General features: G+C 42.5%; 1 protein-coding gene across 6 annotated transcripts in view; it reads right to left on the reverse strand.

Annotated features, from left to right (window-relative positions):
* Positions 1–216: 216 nt before the first annotated feature.
* The window catches only part of HERC4 (HECT and RLD domain containing E3 ubiquitin protein ligase 4), a 99,370-nt gene continuing 87,273 nt past the window's right edge, over positions 217–12,313 (reverse strand). For all 6 annotated transcript variants that reach the window (XM_063435069.1, XM_063435070.1, XM_063435071.1 and 3 more), the window contains 3 exons: positions 6,921–7,104; positions 6,056–6,158; positions 217–775 (listed from right to left, as the gene is read on the reverse strand). In XM_063435069.1, coding sequence (XP_063291139.1) covers positions 567–775; positions 6,056–6,158; positions 6,921–7,104 — 496 coding nt within the window. In that variant the 3' untranslated portion in view covers positions 217–566. The remainder of the gene's footprint in view (positions 776–6,055; positions 6,159–6,920; positions 7,105–12,313) is intronic.

Raw genomic sequence — 12,313 nt, forward strand, 5'->3', positions numbered from 1 at the left:
GGTAATTTTTTTCCCCATTGTGAAATTTCCTTGGTCAATTGTTGTCTACAGGAGAAGTTAATATGTCACAGGCCCATTTCTTTGCTTGGTCAACCAGAACTGAATCATGACACGTTGCTTACCCATTAACAAGTGAATTCCAAAATAAAAAACAAAACCATATAATATATTTATTAACTATATGCCTATTAAACCAATAACAATATGAAATTAAAATAATGTAAAAACACTTTATTGTAGCACTGCAGGAGAAAGATGACAAGGTGTGGGTGGAGAAAAGAATACAGAGTGATAGAACCCATTAATGAGAGTATTTAAATATGTGTAAGCAGAGTACAACTAATTTATTTAAAGATGGAAACAAGACAGAGTTATGTACAATAAATGTGTGCCGTGCCTGAAAAGCACAGCCTGTACAATTTATTTTTAATCACAAAGATGGCTTTATAAACCTGATTTATAAACCTGAAAAAAAAAAAATCTTGTGTTAGACTTCCCCAGTTGTTACAAATAATAAATCAAGAGACACACAACTAGTTACATAGAGATTCCAGAGTCATTTAATTTTATACGAGACTGAAACCTTCGTAATGATCTATGGCTTGAATTAATTTAGATTTAAGAGTTTCTTTATCTGTGTATTTGGGAAGATCCAGCAGATTAAAGCATGTGTGAGCAACAGGCAGAAAATCATCTCCTCCTCCTGTTGGCTGGATGACAAGTTTTAAACTTTTCATTCCAAGAATAGGGATTCGATCGCTGCCAGTTAGGAATACTGCAAAATAATAAATTAAAATAAATAAATAAACCATTGAATTAAAACTGTTAATGCAGAGAAGTCACATACAAGTTTAGGAAGGGTCACTGGCTACCCAGCTAAACATCTTCATTCTGGATGAGTAATTAGGCCGACTATTGGGCAATACAATTCATGAACCGCCACAGTGACAACTTTAGACATCTGGTTGTAACCAAATCATGCTTAACAAAAAACAAACAAAAACAAAAAAACATGCAACCACCAATATAATAAATCACTACTATTCTGGCAAGACAGACTCCACGTTAGAAACTGCATAGGAAAATTAACTAGGATGTGTTTTGTAGTTTACTTTCTACACAGTCAGCGATGTATTTAGAACTCTCAGAAACCCCTGCAGTGTCTGGAAACACTACTGCACAGATATGTATGGGATAGATTCAGCACTACCTCAGAATGTAAATACAAGTACCGTATATACTCGAGTATAAGCCGACCCGAATATAAGCCGAGGCCCCTAATTTTATCCCAAAAAACTGGGAAAACTTATTGACTCGAGTATAAGACTAGGGTGGGAAATGCAGCAGCTACTGGTAAATTTCTAAATAAAATTAGATCCTAAAAAAATATATTAATTGAATATTTATTTACAGTGTGTGTATAATGAATGCAGTGTGTGCGTATGTGTGTGTGTATGAGTGCAGCGTGTGTGTATGAGTGCAGTGTGTGTGTGCATGAATGCAGTGTGTGTGTGCATGAATGCAGTGTGTGTGTGTATGCAGTGTGTGAATGCAGTGTGTGCAGGGCCGGTGCAAGGATATTTGCCGCCGTAGGCAAAAAACATTTTGCCGCCCCCTCCCCCCCATATGTCCTGACTTCCCCTCCTCCTCCCTCAGTGGTCCTTACCTCCCCACCCCCGTGTTCCTTCACCCCCCCCCCCCCCAGTGGTCCTGACTCACCACTCCCCTAGTGGTCCTTACCCTCCCCTCCCCTCCCCTAGTGGTCCTTATCCCACCCCCTCCCTCTCATAGTGGTCCTTATCCCCCTTCTCCCTCCCATAGTGTTCCTTATCCCCCCCCATCCCTCCCATAGTGGTCCATATACCCCCCCCCCCTCCCTCCCATAGTGGTCCTTATACCCCCCTCCCTCCCATAGTGGTCCTTATCCCACCCCCTCCCATAGTGGTCCTTATACCCCCCTCCCTCCCATAGTGGTCCTTATACCCCCTCCCATAGTGGTCCTTATCCCCCCCCTCCCTCCCATAGTGGTCCTTATACCCCCCCATCCCTCCCATAGTGGTCCATATACCCCCCCCCCTCCCTCCCATAGTGGTCCTTATACCCCCCTCCCTCCCATAGTGGTCCTTATCCCACCCCCTCCCATAGTGGTCCTTATCCCCCCCCTCCCTCCCATAGTGGTCCTTATACCCCCCTCCCTCCCATAGTGGTCCTTATACCCCCCCTCCCATAGTGGTCCTTATCCCCCCCCTCCCTCCCATAGTGTTCCTTATCCCCCCCATCCCTCCCATAGTGGTCCATATACCCCCCCCCTCCCTCCCATAGTGGTCCTTATACCCCCCTCCCTCCCATAGTGGTCCTTATCCCACCCCCTCCCATAGTGGTCCTTATCCCCCCCCTCCCTCCCATAGTGGTCCTTATACCCCCCTCCCTCCCATAGTGGTCCTTATCCCACCCCCTCCCATAGTGGTCCTTATCCCCCCCCTCCCTCCCATAGTGGTCCTTATACCCCCCCCCCCTCCCATAGTGGTCCTTATACCACACCCCCCCTCCCATAGTGGTCCTTATACCCCCCTCCCTCCCATAGTGGTCCTTAACCCACCCCCCCTCCCATAGTGGTCCTTAACCCACCCCCCCCCTCCCATAGTGGTCCTTATACCCCCCTCCCTCCCATAGTGGTCCTTAACCCACCCCCCCCCCCTCCCATAGTGGTCCTTATACCCCTTTTTTTTTGTTGTTATTAATTTTTATTTTATTATTATTCTTTTTTGATTATTATTTCTTATTTTATTTATATTTTTAGTCCCCCCTCCCTGCTTGATACATGGCAGGGAGGGGGGCTCTCCTTCCCTGGTGGTCCAGTGGCAGTTCAGTGGGGGGGAGAGGGGGGCTGGCAGAGCTGTACTTACCTCTCCTGCAGCTCCTGTCAGCTCTCTCCTCCTCCGCGCCGTCCGTGCAGCTCCTTCTATCAGCTCACACTGTAAGTCTCGCGAGAGCCGCGGCTCTCGCGAGACTTACACTGGGAGCTGACCGAGGTGCTGACCGGACGGCGCGGAGGAGGAGAGAGCTGACAGGAGCTGCAGGAGAGGTAAGTACAGCTCTGCCAGCCCCCCTCTCCCCCGGTCTGTATTATGGCAATGCAAATTGCCATAATACAGACAGTGACTCGAGTATAAGCCGAGTTGGGGTTTTTCAGCCCAAAAAATGGGCTGAAAAACTCGGCTTATACTCGAGTATATACGGTAATATGTTAATATGTTCTTGTTTATAGCTCTAAAGTTGACAAATGAAAATGTAGGTCACTTTATATACACTGATCAGCCACATGGGGCATGCACTCCACATGACCTCTGAATGTGTCATGTGATATCTGGCACCAAGACATTAGCAGCAGATCCTTTAAGTCCTGCAAGATCCTTTAAGTTGCGAAGTGGGGTCTCCATGGATCAAATTTGTTGTTTCGGTACATTCCACAGATGCTCAATTGGATTAAGATCTGGGAAATTTGTAGGCCAAGGCAACATCTTGAACTATTTTTCATGTTCCTCCAACCATTCCTGAACAATGTTTGCAGTGTGGCATGGTGCATTATCCTGATAAAAGAAGTCACTGCCATCAGGGAACACCATTGCCATAAATGGGTATACATGCAACAATCTATAGGTAGGTAGTACGTGTCAAAGTAACACCCACATGAATACAAAGACTCAATGTTTCCCAGAAGAACAGTGCCAAAAGCAGAACACTGCCTCCGCCTTCCTTCTTCCCATTGTACATCCATCTCTTCTCCAGGTAAACAACGCACACGCACTCAGATCCACCTGATCTAAATGAAAACATGATTCATCAAACCAGGCAACTGTCTTCCATTGCTTCATGTTCCAGCTCTGACGCTCACATCCACATTAAAGGCACTATTAGCAGAAGAGATTAGTCACCACAAGCACTCTGGCTGGTCTTCAAATCCCCTTAAGCAGCAAACTGCAGTGCACTATGTGACCTTAAGTTTTTCAGCAATTTGCCTTCACTCCCCACGTGAGCCTCAATGAGCCTCGGGCACCCATGACCCTGTCGGTTCACTGGTTGTCCTTCCTAGCATCATTTTTGGAAGGTACCAACCACTGCATACCGGAAACAGCCCCCAAGACTTGCCGTTTTGGAAATGCTCTGACCAAGTCATCCAGCCATCACTATTTGGCCCTTGTCAAACTCACTTTTTACCTGCTTTAAACACATGACATTCATGAAACAATGAAACGGTTCCCTTATTCCCTGATATATCCCACCTCTTGACGGTTGCCATTGTAATGATATAATCTGTGTTATTCACTTCACTTGTCTGTGGTTTTACTGTGATGGCTGATTAGTGTGTATGTACACTGTGTGCAGAATTATTAGGCAAATGAGTATTTTGACCACATCATCCTCTTTATGCATGTTGTCTTACTCCAAGTTGTATAGGCTGGAAAGCCTACTACCAATTAAGCATATTAGGTGATGTGCATCTCTGTAATGAGAAGGGGTGTGGTCTAATGACATCAACACCCTATATCAGGTGTGCATAATTATTAGGCAACTTCCTTTCCTTTGGCAAAATGGGTCAAAAGAAGAACTTGACAGGCTAAGAAAAGTCAAAAATAGTGAGATATCTTGCAGAGGGATGCAGCACTCTTAAAATTGCAAAGCTTCTGAAGCTTGATCATCGAACAATCAAGCGTTTCATTCAAAATAGTCAACAGGGTCGCAAGAAGCGTGTGGAGAAACCAAGGCGCAAAATAACTGCCCATGAACTGAGACAAGTCAAGCGTGCAGCTGCCAAGATGCCACTTGCCACCAGTTTGGCCATATTTCAGAGCTGCAACATCACTGGAGTGCCTGAAAGCACAAGGTGTGCAATACTCAGAGACATGGCCAAGGTAAGAAAGGCTGAAAGACGACCACCACTGAACAAGACACACAAGCTGAAACGTCAAGACTGGGCCAAGAAATATCTCAAGACTGATTTTTCTAAGGTTTTATAGACTGATGAAATGAGAGTGAGTCTTGATGGGCCAGATGGATGGATTGGTAAAGGGCAGAGAGCTCCAGTCCGACTCAGACGCCAGCAAGGTGGAGGTGGAGTACTGGTTTGGGCTGGTATCATCAAAGATGAGCTTGTGGGGCCTTTTCGGGTTGAGGATGGAGTCAAGCTCAACTCCCAGTTTCTGGAAGACACCTTCTTCAAGCAGTGGTACAGGAAGAAGTCTGCATCCTTCAAGAAAAACATGATTTTCATGCAGGACAATGCTCCATCACACGCGTCCAAGTACTCCACAGCGTGGCTGGCAAGAAAGGGTATAAAAGAAGAAAATCTAATGACATGGCCTCCTTGTTCACCTGATCTGAACCCCATTGAGAACCTGTGGTCCATCATCAAATGTGAGATTTACAAGGAGGGAAAACAGTACACCTCTCTGAACAGTGTCTGGGAGGCTGTGGTTGCTGCTGCACGCAATGTTGATGGTGAACAGATCAAAACACTGACAGAATCCATGGATGGCAGGCTTTTGAGTGTCCTTGCAAAGAAAGGTGGCTATATCGGTCACTGATTTGTTTTTGTTATGTTTTTGAATGTCAGAAATGTATATTTGTGAATGTTGAGATGTTATATTGGTTTCACTGGTAAAAATAAATAATTGAAATGGGTATATATTTGTTTTTTGTTAAGTTGCCTAATAATTATGCACAGTAATAGTCACCTGCACACACAGATATCCCCCTAAAATAGCTATAACTAAAAACAAACTAAAAACTACTTCCAAAAATATTCAGCTTTGATATTAATGAGTTTTTTGGGTTCATTGAGAACATGGTTGTTGTTCAATAATAAAATTAATCCTCCAAAATACAACTTGCCTAATAATTCTGCACTCCCTGTATGTGTGTATAAACATATGTATATATTTTTTATTTAACTTTAAGAGATATATATCCATAAAACCAACTAACAAAACAACTAATGTATGCACCTATAAGGGTAAAGGAAGCACCCTATTCTCACTAGGAGTAGGATACTTACACAAGAACTGCTTTTTCTTTTCGAGAGGCAATTCATGAAATACATTCCAGAAAATCTTAATTGTAGGATGATCTGCCCAGTATTCTCCTTTGTACTCTGTATTCTAATTGGAATGAAAGAGTAGAGTCGCTTGTCACATAATTACAATATACACATTTCTCAACGTGTGCAGTGAGTTTCAATATAAAAACCTTGCACTACTTGTGATTCATAAACTAAATATCAGAATGTTCTACTGCATGAACAAAGACAATTTTGATTGTAGCCCTTCTAAATGAGGCATTTTACATGTCTATAAGAACTCACAAGATCTATGAATGGTATACTGTTTTTTTCTTTAGTATTCTTTCTTTCTATTGTATATAGTGCACAAACCAGATTTAACACTATACTCCAAACTGTAGCAAATTACAATCCAATTGGCAAAGCTGAGGCAAAAATGATTAACCCCTTAAGGACACATGACATGTGTGACATGTCATGATTCCCTTTTATTCCAGAAGTTTGGTCCTTAAGGGGTTAATCAGGAAACAATTTTCGACTCGGCAATAAAAAAAGCTTGGCTATTTGTGAATACATTTTTCCACTGAGAGTATAATTTGCGACAATCAAGCGTTTGGTGAATAACTCTGAAAACAGTTTTCGTTATTTTCTTTTATATATCTGCCACCTACAAGCAAAAATGCAAAATACCTTAAACATTCTACAAGGTCATTCGACTTTATACAAATGTTTGTTGGAGTTTTAGACTTTCAGCCAGCTTAGTATCTATACAATTTACATGTTCTATATGCCTTCATGCATTTTACTGTTCATTTATTTTTATGTCTCGATTGCAGTTTTATTTTAAAATAGTAATACCTACTTTTTCTAGATCTTTCCAGTCATAGTTTGTGTTGCCAATCACCATTGCCTGCAACTCATTCGGTTGGAAGAGCTCAAGAACTTTACCTCCGCACACTTTATGGAAGCCTAGAGAAAAGGCATTAAATAAGGAGGCCACTGAGTGATTGAAGATGTAGTCCACGTAGGCATCTACAAACTCTTGTCTGTGAATTCAAACAAAAATAGAGGGCTTCGTTATGATGAATAAGGGAGAACAGATGTTCCTTCAAGGTCAATAACCAGTGTTTGGTGAAGTACAAAAATCAAAGATTACAACATGCGCAGCTCGTTTTATTGCTCCATCACTACTTTAACAGAACTATAGTGAGGTTCTATTTTGTGGCTAACTTAAAATTGTACATTAAATATAAAAAATAAATATTATACAGCAAATTACAGTTTAGGAGGGCTAAATCTATAAAATTAAATGATTACTATAGAAATTAAAGACATTAAGACATACATAATAACCAAATCAAGCAAATTGTTTCCAAACACATTAATATGGCAGGTTTACAAAAAAAAAAAACAACAAAATTTCCTTTGCCCGGAGCATTATAAGAATACAGGCAAAACAGTTCTGATACAAAAAATAATCAAGAGATGAGAGAATGTGATATTTGCAATTTCTCAGAGACAAAAGAATATAATTTTGACCTTCTGAAATACATACTGCCTTTAACAAACACTTGCCAAAGCACACCAAGGTATTCAGTATTATGATAACGCCAACTTGAGCACAAAGGATATGCCACAGAATTAAACAAGAGCTTCCATTTAATAGTATCCCCATCTGCAGCATTAATAAAAACAATATTTTACTGTATCTGACAGATTCATGGCTTTATCTTTATAGCATCCAACAGTTCAGTTTAATTACAGGACACAACTGTAATACTAGCGCCAGCTCATAGATGCGTCAGATCTAGATCATTTTCCTAATAACTATTCAGAACACATACGCAATAGTCCAATACCATAAATTTTAAATCAGCCTGTTTTCAATTAGCAAGGGCAACTGTATAACAAATGATTCCATATTTAAAGAGAACCCTCATACTTTCTGTACAAGCTTGCCACCATTTTTAAAACAATCGGTAATGTAAAAGTCAGAGTAATTGTCCGTCTGCTTTAAAGGGCATTACTTGAATCATTTTGTAATTGTACATTTACCATCACAACTGTTTAATGATCAATAATAAGACTGTTTAAAGAGTAAAATAGAAATATCCCATCGCTATGTTAAACATCAGATATGGCAGAGCTTATAAAACCGATGGACAGGGAATCAATGTGGTGGCACTCAGTTTAAGGATAGACTTAATTACATGTATTTTTACTTTCCATATTTAAAATTTCAGAACTCGCATACAAATGTTATTAAATATAGGTAAGCAAATATTAGGGAAATGTGACCATTCTTTAATAACCTGCACTACATGTAGTTCCCACACAGGTCACAAACAGGTTTTAATTCACTTGAACAATGCAAAGCAGTCTATATATATTATGTCATGTCCAGGTGGCAGCCTATATATTATGTCATGTCCAGGTGGCAGCCTATATATTATGTCATGTCCAGGTAGCAGCCTATATATTATGTCATGTCCAGGTGATACCACAGGGCAGACCTAAAGCAAAATGCCTGGCAGGCCCCTTCTATATCAATATGTCAACCCGTTTTTAAGTGTCTAATGGCGTAAGCAATCTTCTACCTATTTTCAAACAGTATTGTATGTATAAAAACACTTAGATGGCTTTTTAACATGTCGTAATATCTACACATTGGATTCTCCCCAACATGCAATCCAATATAGAGCAGAAATGTAGTGTGCCAATCAGAAAAACAAATAAAGTCTTATTCTATGCGTTGTGCCCATACGTCTGCATCATTTGTGAGTGTATTTTTATCCATTTTTTTTTTTTTACAAATAAATTAAAGAGAGCACTAAGTCTCTGTCATTTCTATTTTAGACCCATCTGACTTTGGATATATCCTCCACACAGCCTGTATTTTTCTGATGATTATTCAAGAACTCATGCTTCATATGTATATTTACTAACCGTAATTCTTCGTGGGATATAATTATATACTATATTACTTCAGCTAACCCATTAATCTCCTGGCTTACATCATAGCAGGAGTGTCCTTGTAACTTAGTACAGAGCTGATACATTATGGACTTCTTTGAACTATCATATTTTACAATTTGACATTTGATACATAGAAATATGAACTTTATGATACCACTGTTGCTGCTGAGTTTTTAGTTACTGTATCTATTTTATTCAACCAACTGTTTAGTGGATGAACCACTATATATCTACTCCTGGCTTTAGGTTTTAGAATTGATTTTCTTTTTCCTTTATATTTTATGCAATCCAACATGTCTTGCCGGACTGAATGTTTAAGTTATTTTCCGCAAGCCAGTGATTAATACAACACCTCTTTTAAAAGCTATTCATCCATTAATGAGTCATCAGATGGGGTCATCTGAAAACTGAAAATGCAAGTGAAATGAAAAGTGAGATGCAATCGAAATGTGTTGAGTGATGGTCAATTTTACACTTAATCACAAGATGAACTTAATTAAGAATAATATGACCGTGAGAACACTGGAATTTATATAAAATGATTGAAAAAAAAAAAAAAAAAAACAACAATCCAGCAACATGTACTTTAATGATGCAAAACCACTGTATTATAAAACTACTTAAAGCTTTGTGATTTTTTTTTGTGACTACTAGACTTTCTGAACAAACCAATCTTCTCCATCAGATTAAAAAATGTTAAGTCCTGCCTTCTGCTCCACAATTTGCGCAACTACAGTGTTCCATTGCCTTTTCTTTGGTGATCAGTCTTGCCACCGTTCTTCTACAAACACAGCCTTCATTAACTGGGGGGGGGGGGGGAGGGGGGGAAGCAGTTAGAAGGATTGGATGCTCTAATGACCAATTCAGCGATTGAAGTCAGCATGCTGCTTGTAGTCTGCATGTGAAGATTTTTACTATGAAACACGGCACATACAGAGTTTAACCCTTCTGAATCCACTTCCAGCAGAGTAACTGTAGTGTCATTATTAGCTAATGTCAGTTGGGTGCATTTGGAAATCTCTCAGCATGCACAACATGGTTGGCGGCAGGTGCCCAATAGTGTCACCCCCCCCCCCCCCTCCTCAAAGACGGTTTTCTCTCTACATACATTCCGCAGCAGAGAAGGGATTAGCGTCGGTGGAGGAGGATCAGGCTGCAGTACAGGAAGTACAGATTTGCACCCCAGAACTTCATTGTTCCCTCTCTCTATATTCTCAGATTGCCTGTCCAAAACTGCTGCAATAAATTATTCTGTCTGTTTCTCTCCTCTCTTTCCTGTGCTAATAATACACAGAGCCCGCCCCTTCTCCCTCTTTCCCCTTGCAGACATTGCTTTCCCTTAGCCCCGAAAGGATTCTAGTGCCTGGTGGTGTTAAGACTGTTCTATTCTACTGATGTGGACTTACAAGAATACCACTGCACCAGGGCCGGATTAACATAGGGGCTGATGGAGCTACAGCTCCAGGCCCAGGCCCATTTTTTTTTTTTAGACTACTCTTCGGTTTAACACCTGACTGGTATTTTAAGGCACAGCTGGTATTGGAGGCTGCCTAGCCATGACGGTACTGCAGTAATACCAGCAATACAAATGCAAATATTTTTCTCCGTATAAACGGAGATTACTCTGCAATACCAGCACCGGCCAGTAGGGGTCACTGTGTGTGGAGAGAGGCAGCGATAGGAAGTTACAGCATCTCCCTGCCTCTCTCTACTCACTGATCCGCGGGGGAGCAGCTACACAGCACAGAGAGTCCAGACAGCAGCTCCCAGCCTGCAGAGACAAGACTACAGCTCAGGTATGTGTAGGATGGGGGGAAAGGCAGCAGGGAGACATGGGGACACGTCTCTCAGTGTCCCCATGTCTCCCAGCCAGTGTCTCAGTGTCCCCATGTCTCCCAGTGTCCCTATGTCTCCCAGCCAGTGTCTGTGTCCCCATGCCTCCCAGCCAGTGTCCCTAGTGTCTGTGTCCCTATGTCTTTCAGTGTCCCTAGTGTCTTAGTTTCCCCAAATGTCTGTCACCATGGCTCCCAGTGTCCCCTAGTCTCCCAATATCTGTGTCCCCATGTCTCTGTGTCCCTATGTCTCCCAGCCAGTGCCCCTAGTGTCTCAGTGTCCCCATGTATCTATGTCCTTAGTGTCCCCATGTCTCCCAGTGTCCCCAAATGTCTGTGTCCCCATGTCTCTCTGTGTCTCTATGTTTCCCAGCCAGTGTCCCTAGTGTCTGTGTCATTAGTGTCCCCATGTCTCTGTGTCCCCAAATGTCTCAGTGTCCCCATGACTCGCAGTGTCCCCATGTCTATGTCCACAAGTGCCCCATGTCTCCCAGTGTCCCCAAGTGTGTGTCCCCATGCCTCCCAGCCAGTGTCCCTAGTGTCTCAGTGTCCCCATGTATCTATGTCCTTAGTGTCCCCATGTCTCCCAGTGTCCCCAAATGTCTGTGTCCCCATGTCTCTGTGTCTCTATGTTTCCCAGCCAGTGTCCCTAGTGTCTGTGTCATTAGTGTCCCCATGTCTCTGTGTCCCCAAATGTCTCAGTGTCCCCATGACTCGCAGTGTCCCCATGTCTATGTCCACAAGTGCCCCATGTCTCCCAGTGTCCCCAAGTGTGTGTCCCCATGCCTCCCAGCCAGTGTCCCTAGTGTCTGTGTCCCTAGTGTCTGTCTCCTCATGTCTCCCAGTGTCCCCAAATGTCTGTGTCCTCATGTCTCCCAGTGTCCCCATGTCTGTATTCACAAGTGCCCCCATGTCTCTGTGTCCCCGGGTCTCTCAGTGTCCCCTAGTGACACGGGACACACTGAGACATGGGGACACTGGGAGAAATGGGGACACAGACACTGGGAGACTAGGGGACTGGGCGACATGGGGACATTGACACTGTGATACATAGGGACACTGATGCCAGGCTGGCCTTCCAATTCTTTGGACAGACATGCCCCCTTTTTGGGCATGTTCGCCCCTTTAGGCAGTTTTGGTCACGTGATTCGTGTCAGTGGTGCACCCTTTTACCCCGCCCATGGACACTGCTGTTTACTTGAAAGATGAAAGCATTAATTAGATAAAGAGATTAGCATAGAGTGTGTGTTTTCTTATAGCTGCATCCTTTGAGTTTCCCTCCAACACCAACTCCATCAAATACATGACTCTTGAGAGGTATGACTGTTTTAGTGTTTTTGGTCGATAAGTTTCTGTAATTAGGCCCCATCATAATTGTCAGCACCAGGCACACTGGGCTCTTAATCTGGCCCTGCACTGCACTACTGCTATACCTGGGGAATCAGCC

The sequence above is a fragment of the Pelobates fuscus genome, chromosome 10, assembly GCF_036172605.1.
Source record: "Pelobates fuscus isolate aPelFus1 chromosome 10, aPelFus1.pri, whole genome shotgun sequence".
In the NCBI taxonomy this organism is placed as follows: Eukaryota; Metazoa; Chordata; class Amphibia; order Anura; family Pelobatidae; genus Pelobates; species Pelobates fuscus.